Genomic DNA, 21,103 nt, shown 5'->3' on the forward strand with positions numbered 1-21,103 from the left:
GAAAGAGAAATTAAGGAAACACTCCCATTTACCATAGCAACAAAAGGAATAAAATACCTAGGAATAAACCTACCTAAGGAGACAAAAGACCTGTATGCAGAAAACTATGACACTGTTGAAAGAAATTAAAGATGATACAAACAGATGGAGAGATATACCATGTTCTTGGATTGGAAGAATCAATATTGTGAAAATGACTATACTACCCAAAGCAATCTACAGATTCAGTGCAATCTCTATCAAAATACCAATGGCCTTTTTCACAGAACTAGAACAAAAAATTTCACAATTTGTATGGAAACACAAAAGACCCTGAATAGCCAAAGCAATCTTGAGAAAGAAAAACGGAGCTGGACGTATCAGGCTCCTGGACTTCAGACTATACTACAAAGCTACAGTAATCAAGACAGTATGGTACTGGCACAGAAACAGAAATATAGATCAATGGAATAGGATAGAAAGTCCAGAGATAAACCCACGCACATATGGTCACCTCATTTTTGATAAAGGAGGCAAGAATATACAATGGAGAAATGACAGCCTCTTCAGTAAGTGGTGCTGGGAAAACTGGACAGCTACATGTAAAAGAATGAAATTAGAACACTCCCTAACACCATACACAAAAATAAACTAAAAATGGATTAAAGACCTAAATGTAAGGCCAGACACTATAAAACTTTTAGAGGAAAACATAGGCAGAATGATCTACGACATAAATCACAACAAGATCCTTTTTGACCCACCTCCTAGAGAAATGGAAATAAAAACAAAAATAAACAAACGGGACCTAATGAAACTTAAAAGCTTTTGCACAGCAAAGGAAACCATAAACAAGATGAAATGACAACCCTCAGAATGGGAGAAAATATTTGCAAATGAAGCAACTGACAGAGGATTAATCTGCAAAACTTACAAGCAGCTCATGCAGCTCTATGTCTAAAAAACAAAAACCCAATCCAAAAATGGGCAGAAGACCGAAATAGACATTTCTCCAAAGAAGATGAAAGGATGCTGAACATCACTAATCATTAGAGAAATGCACATCAAAACTACAATTAGGTATCATCTCACACCAGTCAGAATGGCCATCATCAAAAAATCTACAAACAATAAATGCTGGAGAGAGTGTGGAGAAAAGGGAACCCTCCTGCACTGTTGGTAGGAATGTAAATTGATACAGCCACTATGGAAAACAGTATGGAGGTTCCTTAAAAAACTACAGATAGAACTACCATATGGCCCAGCAATCCCACTACTGGGCATATACCCTGAGAAAACCATAATTGAAAAACAGTCCTGTACCACCATGTCCATTGAAGCTCTATTTACAATAGCCAGGACATGGAAGCAACCTAAGTGTCCATCGACAGATGAATGGATAAAGAAGATGTGGCACATATATACAATGGAATATTACTCAGCCATAAAAAGAAACGAAACTGAGTTATTTGTAGTGAGGTGGATGGACCTAGAGTCTGTCATACAGAGTGAAGTAAGTCAGAAAGAGAAAGCCAAATACCGTATGCTAACACATATATAGGGAATCTAAAAAAAAAAAAAAAAGGTTCAGAAGAACCTAGGGGCAGGACAGAAATAAAGATGCAGACATAGAGAATGGACTTGAGGACACGGGGAGGGGGAAGGGTAAACTGGGACAAAGTGAGCGAGTGGCATGGACATATATACACTACCAATCGTAAAATAGATAGCTAGTGGGAAGCAGCCGTGTGGGAAGCATGCAGTCTTAGCCGGAGGTAACTCCTGGAGGAGACAGTATGTCTGTCACAAAAAGCAAAGCCCTTACCTTGGAATGCACTCTTTTTCCCAGGCCTGAGGAATGTAAAAGAGATTAGCAAAGCTATCTCAAGCCAGGAGACCTCAGGGAACTGAGAGTCCTGGTTGTTCCTTATGGCTGGGGGCTGTGTGTGAGCCTGGTTAAGGGAAGATGATGTTCAAGGATAGTTGTTGTAAACTTGTGGTAGTGACTGAACTGAGACGATAAGCAATTCCATGGGATTATTGTCTAATAATGAGTTCCTCTTTTGTCTATATAAGATTCAGTAAATTCTAAATAAAGTACCTTGCAACCATCAGTTGCCTTGGTCCTTCTGACCCCATACTCATGGTGCTACTCAGTCCCTTACCCCTCTCCGTCGGGACCTGAAGACCCCTTGCGGTGGCTGGACCATCGCAAGCCGCATAGCACAGGGAGATCAGCTTTGTGCTTTGTGACCACCTAGAGGGGTGGGATAGGGAGGGTGGGAGGGAGGGAGATGCAAGAGGGAGGAGATATGGGGATATATGTATATGTATAGCTGAGTCACTTTGTTATAAAGCAGAAACTAACACATCATTGTAAAACAATTATACTCCAATAAAGATGTTAAAAAGAAAAAAAGAAAGATTAGGTCATGAGCCCAAGTGACTGGGATTAGTGTCCTTTTAAAAGAGGCCTCAGAAAGTTAGCTCATCCCATGTGAGGACTCAGCAAGAAGTTGGCAGTCTGCAATCCTTAAGAGGGCTCCAGAACTTAAGAGCCTCCAGAGCTGTGAGAAATCAATTCAAGTTGTTTATAAGCTACCAAGTATGATATTTTGTTATAGCAGCCCAGACAGACTAATGTTACCGAAACTGGGGTCTGGCTGCTCGCTGCTCAAAAGCCAATAAAGAGGCAAAGTTGGTGGAAAGGAAAGCTGCTGTAGTTCAGATGTCGGCAAGAGCTTTTATCGATGGAGGGAGGGGGCTATATACAGAAACAGCACAGTCAGCTCTGACGGTCATCAGAATCGTGGCAGCTCATGTCATGGCTACAGTCTGGTCATCATGCAATTAACTTCTTCCACCTGGTGGGGATTTCAGTATCTATATGACAGCTCCCAGGACGTGGCTCGGAATATTATCTATAGCCCTTGAGAAGGAACAAAAAGTCCTTGACTATGCTTAATGACTAAACTGTCAATATTATTATTTAGTCTTGTTGGACTGTTTTCTTTTGTTTCTGCATTATGTTACTTCTCTGATTAAACTTCTTCTTTGGCTAAAGTTTTTCCACTGACAAAAGGCAGGCTGAGGACGTGGGGGGCAAGGACCACAGGGTCCTGTTCCATTTCATAAACTAGGCAGAGGAACTCGGTTTTAGTTTCCATTTTTGTTTCAATTTTTCCCAGCTCTTTGGGGGAATGGGACGATGACCGCTCTGGCTAATTTCTGCTGAAATGGGGGGTAGTGCTGCCTAATTTGGGGAATGGACACAGAGTTGGAGCAAATCTCAAGTTCCAAGCTTAGTATCAATATTTTCTATTCTGAAAACATTACCTCTCTCTTCGATTACTTTGTCATAGTACCTAGACAAACATTTGAAAATGAGTTGACCTATTACAATGAGAATAATAATCAAAATTCATCTTTGTATCGTTCTCTGAATTTTTTTTTCTTAATGGTTAAAGCAGGTGTACAATGTATGCTTAATAGGCCACAAACAGGATGTTTTCGTTAGCCTAAAGTTCAAATTAAATCATGTATAAGCCAGAATGACTTCCCCATACCTCAATATGTGAAAATTTCCTCCATCATTTTCCCCTTTTAATTGAAAATCTTTTCATAGAAAGCACTGATAATTAATATATTTTTCCAGCATTGCCAGAGTGGCTCAGTTTCCACTCAGTGGCTCAATTCCTGTCCGTCAGTACTAGGCCTACTTATTTGTTTCTATGTTTGCCTGGTCATCTATTTTGGGGGAAAACTAATCAGACATAACATACAAGTATAAAGAGGTATGCTGATAGGGAAACATTTTATAGGCTATACATTTTATCAGTTATACCCAATTGTCACACAGACTTTGTACATGTGCTTCAAGCAGTAAACTTAAAGCCAGCAGTGATACACATCATAAGTAGTTATATTCTGTGAAAACTTCAGTAGACAATTTTTTGATCTTGAACACTGAAGTCAAAAGTATGGTTAGAAGTAAAACAATAGCTTTCCATTAGAGTTCTTTAAATTTCTTACTAATATTTTTCTCTGAGATGCCTCAGGGGCCCTCTGGAAAACTCAGTTAGCTAGAGAAAGAAACTTACAATCTGTTATCAAAAGCATCTCAGTATTCCAGGAAAACTTTGTTTTCTTCCCATAGAGAGAAAACCAAATTCGATCTTGCATTAGTTTACGGTTAGTAACAAAATTCACTTACCTAATTAAATTCAATCTAATCTTAATCCTGACAACATACAAAATTCTTTTCTCAAAGTTCCTTTTTCACAAACATTTTATGCTTTCTGGATCCATATTAACTTGTCCCTATTTTCTCTATACATAAGTAACCAGACCTAGGACAAAATTATTCTCCTTCTTTTCCCCCTCAACAAAAATATCTCCAGTCTTTATATCTTCTCTCGCCGGCAAGACATGTCCTATTTGCTTTACATACGGAAATGCTTCCCTTATCATTTTTATGTATTACAAATTTTAATCCTTGAAAACCTTAACAAAACCAAGAAACAAGTAATTGAACTGTCATACCAGCACTTTTTGATTGGCAAACTTAAGAACATATTTTATAACCTTTAAAAACGTACATTTTTCTCAGAGCACAATCTCTTTTTAATGTGATACAAGATACATGTTTAATAAACCCAAACCCTCTTTCTTCTTCTTCTTCTTTTTTTTTTTTTCTGGCTTGAAGTTCTAGTAATTAACCCAAGGTTGAAGTCTCAGGCAAAGTGGGTTGTGTTTGTATTTCAAGGACATGATGAGAGTTAACTTTAAGCCTTCTCCTAGGAATATTTTTATTCTCTCAGAGTCAGAATTCTGCAAAAAGTACTTTATCAAGCCAGCTTTCTATAACTACATATGCAAAAAGAACCAGTTTTGGAGTTTCAAAAGAGTTTCAATTTAACCAATTTTCTCTGGAGTTGGAAGGATAATGTTGGTGGCCACACAATGCTTAAAAAAAATATCTTTCTTTTTCTTTAGTCATAGTTTCATAGCTAAAATCTTTCTCATGAACAGAACCTGAATTTCTCATTTTACAAAATGCAACAAGAATACCAACCACACAAACGGAATACACATTCACACAGCAGAAGACAGAACTGTCACAAATCCTCTAAGACAGTGGTACCCAACCTTTTTGGCACCAGGAACTGGTTTCCTGGAAGACAAGTTTTCCGCGGGCGGGGCGGGGGTGGGCAGGAGAGGGGCGTGTGGGTAAGGTTCAGGCTCCAGAACTTAAGAGCCTCCAGAATTGTGAGAAATCAATTTAAGGGTGGGCTGTGGGTGTGGTCAGGTTCAGGCGGTAACACGAGCGATGGGGGCAGCGGATGAAGCTTCGCTCGCTTGCCCTACACTCGCCTCCTGCCGCGCAGCCCGGTTCCTAACAGGCTGCGGCCCGGCACTGGTCTGTGGCCCGGGGCTCGGGGACCCCTGCTCTAAGAGGAGTCCCAAACAAACACCTCCCCAACACAAATGGCCTTCAAGGTCAGACACACGTCAGAACCGATTGGCAAAATGCCCAAATAGCAGTTCAGGGCTCACAAATGGCCCTCAACGTCAGACACAGTCAGAACTAATTGGCAAAGTGCCCAAACGACACTCAGGGCTCAAAAGTGAAGTTTGGGGCTTCCCTGGTGGCGCAGTGGTTGAGAATCTGCCTGCCAATGCAGGGGACACGGGTTCGAGCCCTGGTCTGGGAAGATCCCACATGCCGCGGAGCAATTAGGCCCGTGAGCCACAATTACTGAGCCTGCGCGTCCGGAGCCTGTGCTCCGCAACAAGAGAGGCCGCGATAGTGAGAGGCCCGGGCACCGCGATGAAGAGTGGCCCCCGTTTGCCACAACTAGAGAAAGCCCTCGCACAGAAACGAAGACCCAGCACAGCCATAAATAAACTAAATAAATAAAATTTAAAAAAAAAAAAAGTGAAGTTTGCCCGGATGCACACCGGTGGACTTACTCGGTCTTGGAGCTCAGCGGCTCGTCCAGATGTACGTTTCCGTTCCACCAAGGAAAAGTGTAAGAAGTTGGCAACCAGTGCCGAACCAGGGAGAGACAGGGAGAATCCCGGAAACAAATGGTTTCAGCAGCTCCTACGAATGTCCCCCAAAATCTCCCTCTCGGGGCCAGCTAGCCACGAGCAGCGTGCTCCTCGCGGCCGTCCGGTCCAGGCGTGTCGTCACGGCTGCGCTCTACTCGGGCAGCCCCCGGGGAGCCAGCTGTCACGAGAGCGCGGCAGCCCCACGCCAGACTCAAAAGCTGTTCCTGAAAGTGGGGTCCGGCTGCTCGCTGCGCAAAAGCCAATAAAAAGGCGAAGTTGGTGGAAAGGAAAGCTGCTGTAGTTCAGATGTCGGCAAGAGCCTTTATCGACGGAGGGAGGGGGCTATATACAGAAACAGCGCAGTCAGCTCTGACGGTCATCAGAATCGTGGCAGCTCATGTCATGGCTACAGTCTGGTCATCATGCAATTAACTTCTTCCACCTGGTGAGGGGTTTCAGTATCTATAAGACAGCTCCCAGGGTGTGGCTCGGAATATTATCTCTAGCCCTTGAAGAGGAGCTAAAGGCCCTTGACTTTGCTTACTGACTAAAGTATTATTATTTAGTCTTGTTGGACTGTTTTCCTTTGTTTCTGCATTTTCTCACTTCTCTGATTAAACTTCTTCTTTGGCTAAAGTTTCTCCACAGACAAAAGGCAGGCTGAGGACATGAGGGGCAAGGACCACAGGGTTCTGTTCTGTTTCACTAAGACAGAAACCAAGATCTGGGTGAGAGCTGTGTTTATTGCTACTGGGGTGTCACGGCTTCCACACTCTCTCATTGACAGAGCATAGAAATACATGTGTGTATACTAATCCATGTATATACATGTACTGATAAACTTTTCTATACATAACCATCTGTATTTATATTATTCTAAATATGAGTTTATACTGGCATCTCCAACTCTATTTCATCACCATCACATGGATTCTAGCCTCCTCTCCTTGTTTATCAGTAATCTCCCATTCCAACGGTGAAAAGCCAGCTTCCCCCATCTGCCATACATTTACCCAATTGTCCAATTCCAGTATATACTCATAGCAGTACCAGAATTGTTAATACTTACCCCCATGGGAAACAACTTTGTCAACTGGACTATAGTGCTCATGTAAGTTTCTTTTGCTCTTAGTTTTACAAATTCCATTTCATTTCCAAAGTTACTTAGGTCAGCAATTCCCTCCCCTCCCGCCCGCCCCCAGCAAAACCATCCCCTTCAGTGGTGTGGTTTCACATACATTTGTAATACAATTAGATCCTCTGGCCAAAATCTGTATTCCGTTTTGGGATCCCCTGGCCTCCTAGATGATTTCTTAAAATTTGCATACATTAAACTGTACAGTTAGAAAATAAAAAAGTGAAAATATATAAGCTAAGTGATCAACTCATGCAATTAAATGCAAAGAAAGCAGAAGGAGGAAAGCAATAGAGATAACATTAGAAATTAACAAAACATAAAACAAAGAAACAATTTAAAAGAGTAATAAAACCAAAAGCTGTTTTTGTTGAGAAATATAAAACAATTGATAAGCTCTTGGGAAGATTTAAGAAAACAAGACACAAATAATTTAAAAATAATAAAGGAAATAAAATTAAAAGTACGTAAAATATTTAAAGAACATAATACTATGAATAAATTTGGAGCAGTGCTTTTGAAAATTTAAGTAAAATGACAAATTTTAAAGAAAATATAAGTTAAATTTTTGATTTAAGATAAAATAGAAAACTTGAGAGAATACTATCAGTAAATAAATAGAATAGTCACAACGCTCCAAAGGATAATAGAACCAGATGGTTCACAGGTGTGTTTTATCAAATATTCAAGAAATCAGTAACTCCTAATAGTATACAAATTGTTTCTGAGGATAGAGAGAGAAGCAAAGCTTTCCAATCAATTTTGTGAAGCAAAGAAAACCTTTATAAGAAAACCAGACAAAGGCAGTCTGAGAAAGAAAAATTAGAAGACATTCTCATTCTGGGACATGAAAGCATAAATCCAAGAGAAATATTTTATGGCTATAGTCTATATATGGTTTTGTAAATAACTTTATATTCTCTGTGTATTTATATAAAATATACATAATGTTTTGTAAATACATATAAAATCAGGACTTGTACAACAAACCAGATGTTGGCATTAACTTTGTATTTTGTCTTGCCCAAAATGCAGATGCAATAATCATTTTTATTATATAGTCTTTAAAAATACTTTCCAATTCTTAGTTCAGTCCTCTATAGATCCCTTGAGAGTAGTTTCATTTTACTTTTTATGGTTACTTCATTTAACCTGAATTTGTAATGAGCATGAAATGGGAATTTTAAAGGTATTTGCTCAAGCTCTTGTCAGAGAAGAGTGTCCCGACATTTAACCCCGAGAGGATCCAGATACTGAACCAGTCTCTGCCCTCGTTGGTGCCTGCCATTCAGTCCCCTACCTGAACGCTCCAAAGAGCTGCCTGCAAAGGAGAAAGCCTCAAGGTGGCTTGAAGATGTGTGTTGTTTTCATCTCTGACAGAATTGTTTGGGAGCACTGGGTGAATAGATAAGAGACTTTCCTTCCTCACTATTCTCACCCCTCCCGGGAAACTGATTACGATCCAAGACACATGTAGACTGAAGAACTGCTTTGATTGAAAGGACTTGGTTCCTTGCTCTCATGGTATTAAGTGGGTGGGGTGGGGTAGAGGTTTATGAGGGTGATCATAAAAGAGAAGCCAGGGAATGACCTGCTTTTAACCCAACCTCTCCGTCACGTGGATTCAGGGACAATTTCTACGTAGAATCTCAGCTTTCCTTGCCAATGTCAACTTGAGTAGTTCGGATCAGAAACACAGATCCTCCCAAGAGTGTTAAATATAAATGTTAATATCACAATCATGTCAACTGGGCTTTAGAAACATTTCCTTTGAACTTACATTTGAATATATTTGCCTGATTGTGGGTATCATGTGTGCATGAACCCCTAAGCAGTATCCCACATGGTGGGTGAGCACTCCCACAGAGATATTGACAAGGCTGAAGATGAAGACAAGGTCTGGAAGTAGTTTGCTTGTGCTAAAAAAATGTATTCTGATACTTGTTCAGATAGGAAGGTGAACTGTATTCAGGGCGGTTGCAATAGGTGTAGGGACTGCTGCAGTGGGGTTTTGCAGCAAGGAGAGATTGGGCTTAACTCAGGATACAACAAAGAAAAGTAGGGATTTACAGCCAAAGAGCAGGGTGGGAGGAGGGGGTCAGCGGATGAAAAATTATGATGAGAGTATGGTGATTCTTGCTAAGCTGACCTAATGGGATGGATTCTTGTTGAAGGCAGGCTGGGGTGATATGATATTATCTGGGGGTGGGGGGCGGGGTAGGGGATGAGAAATTTGGCCAGATGTCCAGAGTCATCAGATTCCAGGGTGGGGGATTCGGGCTAAACTGACTTAGCAGGATTCTTGCTAAAACTGGGCTATGCAGGCCCTCCCAGGATGGACACTGGAGATCCAAGCCTAGGCAGCTCAGACCAGCCTGACTACAGGTCAAGGAGAGAGTCTGTCACTTGTTGGGAGAGGATGCCCGTATGCAACAATGAACACAGGAGAGGTCAGCGATGGTTCAGTCCTGAATTTGAGGATGGTTTAACATGTAACTGATGGAGACCATCATTGTGTGTTCATATTGATACACATTTTACATATCTGAGGAGAATGGGAAGAAAGGATGTTTGAAAAAGAATGGGATCAAGCTGACATGGAATGTGGGCCCAAATATCAAACTCAATGAAAAAAGCCAGTTGCAAAACTGTGTGTTTAGTATAATTCCATATTTGGTAAAAATGAATGGTAATAATAAATAGTAGTTTATATACAGGGAAGGAAAAAGTATTGGAATGTAAACAGAATTGTTAAAAATAGTTTTCATTGGGGAATAGAATTAGAGTGAAGGTTCAAGTTTCATGGTATAGGTTTGAGTAAGTTTTTAGTTGTTGTAGTTTTCTTTTTATAACAAACACTACCTTCGCAATTAGGAAAAAAATATTTTTTAAATGGGGGAGGGGCTAAAGGGGCAACAGAGCCCTCGTCTCTCCTTAGCACTGTCTAGGAAAGAGTTCAACCAAAGAAGTCATATCAACTAACTCACTGGCCCCAAAGGCGATGCTCGAACCCTGTCGTCAGCTGCTTTTTCCCCAGGCAGGACACAGAGTTCACCAGCTTTCAGCCTGCGACTCAGGCGGTGGCTGTGTGAGCTTCTTAAATGCCAGGTGCATAGGAAAAATTTATATGGGAACAAAGGTATAAGAGAGCGAATCAGGAGAATGTCAATATCAAATACTCAATGTGCCAACAAAGTTAAGTCCTTAGTAGAATGAGCACAAGTCCAGCAAACTTTAAAAGTAAATCTGTGCCAGTGGGTTCCATGGGAAGTCAGAGGATCTTTCCCAAAGGCAGGAAATGAGAATCACCCCTTCCAGCACTGGCTTTATCTATAACCCTGGATTTGACACTGAGTTGTACCCTTTATTAGCTGTGTGATATCGGGGAAGTTACTTAACCTCTCTGACCCTTGGTTTCTTCATCAGTAAAATGTGGAATAATAGTATCTACCTCATAAGACTGTTGTGTGGATTATCACAATATGCCTCAGCTCGGGGGCTGGCATATAAATGAAGGCCCACTAAGTATCTGCAATTAAAAAACCTATAACAAAAGAAAGTAAATATGTACAAAACAAAGTCCCAAACAGCCACAGACAACTCTATATGCTAAAACACAAAAGCATTAAATAAAGGTTTATTGGCATCATATTACAGACACATTTTATCTTATGCAAGCATTACAGCAAATTCTGTATAATGAGATATATAAGCAAATAGCAAGAAAGGTTGTTGTGATATAGTATAAGACATCATTAAATGGAGAAATCCTACACAGTAAAAGGAACTTAGTGATCCTTTGTGAATTATTTCTCTTTTGTCTCTAGGTCTTCATATTTATCCACGTCAAAGATAATTTGTTGATAAATGTCCAGGCCAACCTTTGAATATGTTTTAAATTTTCCCCATTTTAATCAATTGTCTCCTCATGTATTCTATTCTGTAAGTTCATTAATAAGCACTAGAGCTCACACCACACAAATGGAAATAGAAAGATGCATACATTTGGAGTCAGATGTATCCATTTTTTATTCAATTTGTGACCTTGAGCACATTATGTAATTTCTTTGTTCTTTGGGATCTTTGTTTGTTCAATGAGACTGCAATAATGTCTTCATCTCAGAGTTGTTATGGGGATTAAATAATTGTATCTCACATGCCTGGCACTCAGTATGTGCTTAAAGGTTGTTAGTTTCCCTGATTTACCAAAAGGAATCTTAAGAGATCATCACCCTTCTCATTTTACAAATGAGAAAGCTCAAGACCACAGAAGTTAAAAAAACCACACATCCTGAGTCCCATTTCTACACTCTTTTCACTGCTGTCCTTTCTCTTATTAGCTTGTTTATCTTCAATAGAGAAGAGAAAACTCAGTGGAATCAAAAAGTATTGTTTTCTTTTTTTTAAATATAGGTAAGCCACCAAGAGACTTTTAAAGGAGGTATACGTTTTATGAAAGGTAATAAGTAGTCTAAGAACTGTTTTAAATCCTCAGAGATATTAAAAACAGAAGTTCTGTTCTTCCAAGATTTCCATAGCAGAACATAAGTATTCTGTATGCTTTGGCACCAAAAACTCCAGCACTGAGTATTTATCTGCACATTTGAACTCAGGCCTTCGGAATGCTTGCCCATGGAATCCGCAAAGGAATTGGAGTTCAGTATTCAGAGCAGTGAAGTTTGCTCAGCACACAGCTGTATTTGAAGCCCAGCTCTCTTCCATTAGTCAACGGAACTTGCACAAAATGCAAGTAATTTAAATGTAAGTGCTGGGATCTTACCCTGCTTTCATAGCTTTGTCATCTTTTTCCATACCTGAAGATCACCTGTGGATAAGCCAAGAGAACCCGTGATCATGTGCGTGATGGAAAAAGTCAGAACTGGGCAACCTGTAATTTACCCTTGGCCTCTTTATTTGAGGAAGAATGGCAAGCTTTATTTGGCAGGAAGGAGATATTCAACACTACCATTAAAAAGAGCTAAAAGAGTATGTTATTTCTTTAAAAACATGTTTTTAAAATGACATTTTACCATAGTAAAATTGGTTGAATTTTATTTGGTTATTTTAAAAATATTTGTACCTTTATTTGTCTCTCTCAGTTGTTTCACTTGCCTCTTCGCTGGTCTCAAGTAAAGTTCTTACTACATCCAGAAGCACCAGGAAACTTTAGATGTCACTAAGGCTACTTGTGGGTGCTCTGATACTTGGAGACACAACCATTGGAAATGGGCCATATCTGTGACTACACCAGTTGCCCTTAGCAAATTGCTCACACAGCAAACTATATCTGTGGTTATAACTCTTGAACGGTTCAGCCACAATCCAGGTATTTTAACCATATGGACCCACAGAAGGGCACAAAATTGGTCAGTCAAATGCAGAGGCCTATGTGACATCTCTGTGGCTTTTGAGGGTAACAAACTGCTTCCAAAAACTGCTTGTTGATTTGGCATTGGGGAAATTTTCCAACCTGCATGGTAAAAGTAGCAATATGTTAATTTTATTTAATAGGTCAGAGTTCATTTTATAGGAAGGGATGAGACTGAACAGTCAAACTTCTAACCCTGCTATGTATTAATGTACTTGGTTCCGTTTATTACAAATAATTTTTCTCAGAAGCAAAATCCTGTTAGAATTATAATTAAATATGGACATTTGGGAGTCTTGTCAAGTGTATCTTAAAACAACTGTTTATATAATTCTGTGCTGCCTTATTTACACAATGTAGAAAGATTATACCAAGGGCTAACCATAGACAAGAAATGGATATTTGCTCCTCTCCAAATTATGACAATTTGATTGGATATTAATATTGGCAAGTATTTACACAAGCAGAGAGAGACTGGAAAAATTTTGAAATTGCTTCTTAAAGCTCACTTTCTGACGATAGCACCGGACTCAAAAACAAAGCAATGCATTCATCGCTTCTCTTAGTTGTAAGATGGTTATTATTATTATTTTTTTTACTGTTCTGTCTGGATCTCATCACCCATAACAAGAACCCATCTGCTGTGACTTCTTTGTTTTACACCTTAGTCTGAATTCATAAAATTATTTCAAATTCTGAAGTCTTGGGACATGTCCACATCCTGGGAGCCTGCTTGACGTGCCCCTGCTTCAAAGTTTCTAGACTCTAAGTTTCTAACAAGTTTCCAGAAAACCTTACACTTTTCTGAAAATTCTCCCCTGTGGGGCAATGGGATGACAAGTTACATTCATTCTTCTCTCTGTTTTCTAAGGGGTCCTTTACTAGGATGCAATGTCCCTCCCGGCACTACTCTCTTCCCCCTCTAACACTTGATGCCACACTATCTTCATTAGAATCTGAATAATGACAATATAGCAACATAACTACCCCTAAGGCCTTGCACTCTTCCATCTTGGAACCAGTTATTTTTCTGTGACGGCGATCAATAGCCTTCTATATATTTTATACTTTGAAAGAATATTGTAAAATATCTTTGAAAGAGGTATAAGGGTGGATATGAAAAGCCATTCTAAGTAATTTCATCTCTAAACTTTGATTACTAAGTTTATTTCTCAAAGGTTGAGGAAGGGGAATGCAAACAAACAGAAATGAAGGAAATCTCACCCAGATACATGATCAACCATTCCTAGCAAATAGCGGGATGCAATTTTAATACAGTGGATGATGATCTATCAAATTTTCCAGTGTCAGGTTGTGTGTAGAACAGAATCCAAAACCTTAATAAAATTAAGCTGTATTAGATCTCTCACTTCCCTTGATCTCTCAGACCACTTTGAGAAAGAAATTAGATAAAACTATACTTTCCTCCATGCTCCATTTCCTCTCTCTGTTCTCCTCCCATTTCCCACCTTCACAACAACAAAGACCAAAATCCCAAGCTACTGCATATTCTTCTGGCCAAAACTCTCTGGGAAAAACACAATGCTGAGTGTGTCCTGATGTCTCCCAGGTCCTGCGGACAACTTCAAACAGAGGACAGCTGAAAACGGGCTGAAGTCACTTTGCTTGGTCCTCGGGGAAGGACCCAAAGGCAAGTTCCCAGCTGACTTTATTGCACCATATCTAAGTGGGGAAGGAAGTGGCTGGAGAGCTCCAAATGACCTTGTTCTTCAAGTCAGATGCTGGTTTTTGTTTTGAAGCCAGCCAGTGAAGAGAGACAAAGGTGCATGGTCTGGGTGAGCGGCTGCATGCCTTCTGGAGTGAAAAAGTGTTTAAAATGAACTCCTGGAGTGAACATTAAACTGGGAGTACAGGAATCTGGGTTCTAGTCTTAGCTGAGCCTCAATTTCCTCATCTATAAATTGAGATAGTTGAACTAGGTGATCTCTAAGAGGCATTAGTAATGTGTTGGAAGAGATTCCTACTGGTTTCAGGTCCAACAAATTCCTTGAACTGTATTCAAAACGTGTGTGTGTGTATGTGTGTGTGTATTTTCAATGGTGTCTGGACCTCCCAAACTATTAAAAATCATTAAAACTGATTTCAATCTCTAAAGTTCATCTAAGTGATTTTTTATTTGAAGTCGCTTCATTTGGCTTTTCAGGATACAAAAATCGTAAATTTTCCAAGTGCATTCTGAGTAACTAAAATAAGCAATGCATATCTCCTTTCCAGCACTAATCCTCTGATGCATGTTTAAAAAATTAATCTAGACATTGATTATAACTTAAGCAAGAAAATCATCTGCTATAAACTTTTATAGATTCTGAATAGTTTTAGATTAAAATAATTGACTAATGAACTTAACAGCCTCAGTTTGTGTGTACATGCAAACCTAGATTAGAATACTTTCTGTCTCTAAAAATAATCATAAATTTTTTTTTCTTACAAGTTTGAAGTTGTCAGTTATAGGTTACACACACAGTCTTAACGAAATTTGAAATGGTCTTTAAGAATGAGTTGCTTTGAAGTCATAAATAAGATAAAAATTTTATTTCTTTTGGAAAATAATCCATAAGTGACTTCTTTTCCCTAAGAATTGGTGATTTATATTCTAGTAAGGATTTTGGAGTCTAAGCAATTCTATTGCTTATTTGTTTCGACTATGAGAACTTTCTTTTTATTTCTCTGGTATTCAATTTCCTTTTGCACCTGAAAAATAAAGATAGTGAACTCAAATAAAATGTCCTTAGAGATTCCTCCCTCCTCAATGATACTATGGCTATACTTGGTATTCTAAATGCCCTGTTCTCAATATAGCTATCCCGGAGCTTAATGGAGAAAAGGTGGTGCTTTCATATTAGCTTTCTAGTTCTTTTGTTAATTAAGAACAAATTTTTCTTTCTTGTCCTCAGTTTACCTGAATGCTCCTAAAATCTAAACACATTAGTAAATAAGAGAGCTTTATTTTTAATAGGTTTCTCTCTTCCTTTATGAGTGATAGAAGTTTTACAATGTGTGTTTAATTTTCCCATAACTTTTAAAAGGCAAATTTCACTGGGACCATGAAAGAATTCTCTGGTATATCCAGACTACATAGAAACTGCCATCCCAGTTGGCTGAAAAATAAAAGCTTGGTTAAATTGACTTGGCCTGGCTCCCAGCGTTTCCCAGGCATTTAGCAATATCTGAGAGTTAAGTCCATCACCTTCAGAAGCTGCAATAACTCTTTGATTCACTGTAGTCCCATTTAGCACATTGCTCTGTAATAATATATTGGTGAGTAATATGAGAAAGTTGATTCTCCTTCCAAAGGCACCGTATTTATAACTTAGGATAAGAAGGTCTCTGGGATATTGTCAATTCTAAAGTTCTCCTTCCAAGTTGGTTGGTTATGTGGTCACTGGGGACATGCTCTTTCTTCCTTTTAAAAAATTATTTCAGGTGTCATAATGCTTCATACAGATATGATAAATTTTGTTTTGATATCTTAACACTGATGAATTGGATGACACATTTTTTTTTTTTTATATATTTATTTTTGGCTGTGTTGGGTCTTCGTTTATGTGCGAGGGCTTTCTCTAGTTGCGGCAAGTGGGGGCCACTCTTCATCGCGGTGCGCGGGCCTCTCACTATCGTGGCCTCTCTTGTTGCGGAGCACAGGCTCCAGACGCGCAGGCTCAGCAACTGTGGCTCACGGGCCTAGTCGCTCCGCGGCATGTGGGATCTTCCCAGACCAGGGCTCGAACCCGTGTCCCCTGCATTGGCAGGCAGATTCTCAACCACTACGCCACCAGGGAAGCCCGGATGACACATTTTTAGGGGGGATATTTTCTCCTGCGGTGGTCCTTTCATAAGGACCACCACTTATACTCCCCAAGGCATAGTGACTTTATACTCCGTAAGAAAGCTACCCATGTACGCCCACCACGTGAAAGGTGGTGTCAGCACACAGGGGAAATGTAGTGGTTAAGGAATTACACCCGCCCCACTTGTAGTTACAGAAACACTTTCTAATTTAGAATCATAGAATTCTACAAAAGGCAACGTCTCATGATAGAAGGTATCCTATAATATCATCTTATCCAAATCTATCACCACCTAATTTTATAAATGGGAAAGAGGAACGAGGGGAGGTAACAGATTTTCCTAAAGCCACATAGCCTAGTTGACTGTAAATCCCAGACTCTTCTGAATCCTCCAGTGTTTTCATGACACATCATGTATAGAACCTGTGGAGAATGAAACTATCTAAAACTGCCCTCTGTAAAGAGTTTTTGATAAATGAAGGTTTCTATTATTATTTGCCTAAATTTTATCTTACACCTAAATTACTTTTTGAAGATTCATGAGAAATCAAAGCTAAAAGTAACAGACTGTTAATGTTACAAAACAGCAGCTTCCATATTTTTCTCATTACTAATTACAGTCCTAATTGGTGGTTGCTTAGTTGCTCCCAGTAGAAATCAAAACAATTATTTTGCTAATATTCAAGCAGCTGGAAAATATTTGGCATATCCCAATTTTGTACTTAAAATAGATGCTTATTTTTAAAATAGAGGTAATATATTTTAGGTTGTTAAGGACGATTTGTTGAATACTTATCGAGCTACAGTATTTTGAGGCTTGTCTTATTCTAAGTCCATTGGTGCGCTCTCAATTCTCACAACAGCTAGCTCCTATTCAATGTCAAAATACAAATTTCAATAACTGTCTCTAATGCCACAGTAACTTTAGAGAGATGCAGCATGCCTTTTAACTATTAAAAAAAGGGTCAAACCTGGTGCAAAATTACATAAAGGCGCAGTTTGGGGGACAGAATAGAAATTGAATACACCAAGGTAGCTGCTTGGGAAAATGAACAGTATATAATCTAATATCTTTAATTTTATATACATGAATATAATGTATGTCAACTTTGTACATGAGATACATACAGTATTTAAACATTTTACTCAACAGATAAGAATTTACAATAGCAATAGAACTGACTAAAGGGCTGTCCACTTAATATACTTAGATTAGATCCGTACTTTAACAGGAAAAGAATTTAATAGTTTACAATCATAGAAACACTGACATTTAAAACAAGACTTTATAAAATAATTTATATATATCCTAGCATCTATTGAGAGGAATAATTTGCATTTGTGGATGTGTGCAATGAATGGCATATTCAAAATTTTTAGGTGATAAAATAATTTAGAAGCAGTTCATGCAGTGGTCAAAGCAAGGGATGGCAGTTCCTTCAAGATGTCCTTTCTCTTTGACATCAGTGGATATCAGATGCACACTAGGTACCATTGGGGCACACTAGACCAAGTCTCCTCCAACAATTACTTATATAAACATCAATATACACCAGTTGATATCCTTTCTTCCATAGTACAAGTACAGGTCACAACTTCTCTCAGCTGTGGGAGTAGTCAGTTTATACTTAAAGTGATTTAATGTCTCTCCTGGAGTTCTAAGTGATATATCTCTATACAAGGTAACTAACAGAACTTCCTGGTTTTCACAACTTTACTCTGATACTTCACAGAGTGCCCCCCATGTCCTGTGACATAAACATCCAGCAGGTAAGATTTTCCAGGCTGAAGACCTTTAATTGTTTCTGTGGTCACTGCTTTTTGCAGGTTTTGACTGTGGAAATATTTACAGAGGACCTTCTCTGATTTCTTCCTTGTATCTGGCCCAAGGCATTGGTTTTGCTCTCTTTTCTTCTGGTCTTCACTGTAATTATCATTCACTTCCTTTTTGTAGATGCAAAACTTGTTCCTTTCCTGGGTGCCTAGCCAAGCCACGGTGGCCGAAGAACAGGTACGGAGCTTGTCGAAGGCTTTGATGCGTGTGTCTTCAGGAAGAGAGGGAAATGACTGCTTACTGGGTCTGGTGGTAGCTAGTATTTTCAACATAGACGCTCCCTTCTTGTTTCCTTTCAGTCGAATGAGATATTTGGCTTTCGGTTTTCCTCTCAGCTGAAACTGTCGAATGCCTTCCACATTCTGAGACAGAAGAAGTTTCCCATCTCTTCTCACTTGGATTTGGACAGCGTCCAGACAAGAGTGAATAAAGAAGGTGACTTTTTGGTGAGACGAGACTGGAGCAAACCGTAGAAACTTTGCCCCCTTCCTTTTAACAAACACATCTGTAACTTTCCCATCTTTCAGCTCAACTGTCTTCTGTTTCGCTTCTTCCTTGGTCCTGGCAAAGGTGCCCACGTAAGCAGTGCTCATGTTGCTGTTGCTGTTGGCCACGAAGACGTCAAAGTAGTACTGCGTGTCGGGTTTCAGATCCGAGACGGTGAAGATGTTCTTGTTTCCTATGCAGATTTTCTGAATGTCAGCCTTGGGCCTCGAGTAGGCATGCCGCCCCAGTTTCGGAGACGGCTTTGTCAGGAAGCTGCGCTCTTTACCTGAAGCATCCGAAGCAAATCCGAAGTGGGCAAAGTCAAAAGGGCTGAAGTCCAGACCGGGCTTTGGTGCTATCATGAAAGCGTCGTCCGCACTCAACTTCGCGTCCACCGCGCAGAGACTTTTGAAATTGTGCTCCGTGTTGATGACCACACAGTACTGAATGGGCTGTTTCAGCAAAGAGGCCGTGGGGCTCGGTTTCCAAGCCAAAGTGACCGTGGTGCATCCCAGGGAGGTAACGTCGACTCTTGGGTCGTAAGGTAATTCAGGGTAGGGCTGGTCCGACTCTGGAGTTGTGGTGGCATATACTTTGAAATGTGTGTCTTTCTCTGTTGAAAGAAGCTCCAACTGATATAAACCAGATGGAGAACTAGAAGATATGAAATATTCCACGTCGTTGCCTTTGTAGGAGAATAACTCTGTGCCTTCCACATTAATGATCTGCTGCTTCTGCTGATCTAGAGGCTCTGGATCCCCTAAAAGACACAAGAGAAGCACAGCCTACACGTCAGGGCATGTGCTGCGGCTTGCCAACCTTAGACTGTGTTCTTAAGACAATTTAATTGAGTTTTTCTCCATTATAAAAGGAATACATGTTCCCAGTAGAAAACTGGGAGATAGAGAACAAGATTAAAAAAATCATCCATTCATACAAGATCCAGATAGTCCTTTATTAATAGTTTGGTCTATTTCTATCAGTCTTCCTTCTACACATGTTTATGCAGTTGGTATTATTTTCTCTTATTTTTCTCTGCAACTTTATAACATTTATTATCATGCATATATGTACCTAGAGAAACCTCCATTTTTCTCACTTAATATCATATCATAAAAATAAAACTGTTGGTTAATTTTTGACCATTATAATAATGCTGTTACATATGTAAGGCTTTTCTGATTTTACATTATTTCTTCAGGATAGATTCCAGCTGGTAGAATTTTTAGGTCAAAGACTGCAAACCTCTTAGAGACTAATCCCTACTGTCAATCTACTTACCAGAAGGATTCTATCAGTTTGCACTTGGGTGGCTAGCCATTTCACTAATTTTGCTTTTGTTAGTAGGACTTGACAATCTCATTAAAATATAGAATATAAAGCACCAGTAAGAGGACCTAATTTTCAATGTGTAGAACACATGCTCAGGAGGAATATAGGGAAAGTACTGAAACTAAAATAATGTTTTCCATTTTTTGTTACTATTAATATCAGATATCACACAGATATCAGTGTTAGAAGACCCAGAGAAGGACTGTGTAGCCAGAGTGGGAATGGATCTTTTCCAGCTGATCACTGCAGGTTGAGAGTGAGGTATGTAGAATTTCATATTCCTAAACCACACAATTAACACAATCATCATGTGACTATTCATTCTACCTCAATCTCATCACTTCCCATGTGCCCTTTCAATATTTTCCTAATTACAGTGTTCCCACATCACTGTAAGTATCCAGCTTGCTAACATCCTGTCATGGTACCAATCTCAAGCCTTCACTTTATTTTTTTTATTTTTATTTTTTTAATAATACTTATACTTTTTTTAAAGTTTATTTATTATTTATGGCTGTGTTGGGTCTTCGTTTCTGTGCGAGGGCTTTCTCTAGTTGCGGCAAGTGGGGGCCACTCTTCATCGCGGTGCGCGGGCCTCTCATTATCGCGACCTCTCTTGTTGCGGAGCACAGGCTCCAGATGCGCAGGCTCAGTAATTGTGGCTCACGGGCCCAGTTGCTCCGCGGCATGTGGGATCTTCCCAGACCAGGGCTCGAACCCGTGTCCCCTACATTGGCAGGCAGATTCTCAACCACTGCGCCACCAGGGAAGCCCAAGCCTTCACTTTAAGCTGGGATGCCTTTGCCCCTTAAAGGGAGGCAGCATCAACCCAGGGCCTCATACAGACTCTACTCATTTCTTTGTATCTGTTATTTGCTTTCCATCATCTGCATCTTCTTGAAATGCCTGACCTATTCTTCCTGACTTTCTTCTCAGCCTGGACTTTCAGTGGTGCTCAATGCCCTTTTGTTCTCTCTTTGTGGCTACCCTTTATTCCCCGGAGATCAGAGGCTCTTATACTTGGGTGCATATTAGATTCACCTGGAGGGGAACTTTTACCCTCCCAATGTCCAGACCCCACCCCAGGGCAATTAAATCACAACCTC

The 21,103-nt window shown here is 39.7% G+C and overlaps 1 protein-coding gene across 1 annotated transcript in view; it reads right to left on the reverse strand.

The window, feature by feature from the left end:
• Positions 1-10,792: 10,792 nt before the first annotated feature.
• The window catches only part of NDNF (neuron derived neurotrophic factor), a 44,750-nt gene continuing 34,439 nt past the window's right edge, over positions 10,793-21,103 (reverse strand). Inside the window, exon 4 of the mRNA XM_007172411.2 lies at positions 10,793-19,425. Coding sequence (XP_007172473.1) covers positions 18,032-19,425 — 1,394 coding nt within the window. The 3' untranslated portion in view covers positions 10,793-18,031. The remainder of the gene's footprint in view (positions 19,426-21,103) is intronic.

This window comes from Balaenoptera acutorostrata, chromosome 5 (assembly GCF_949987535.1).
Source record: "Balaenoptera acutorostrata chromosome 5, mBalAcu1.1, whole genome shotgun sequence".
In the NCBI taxonomy this organism is placed as follows: Eukaryota; Metazoa; Chordata; class Mammalia; order Artiodactyla; family Balaenopteridae; genus Balaenoptera; species Balaenoptera acutorostrata.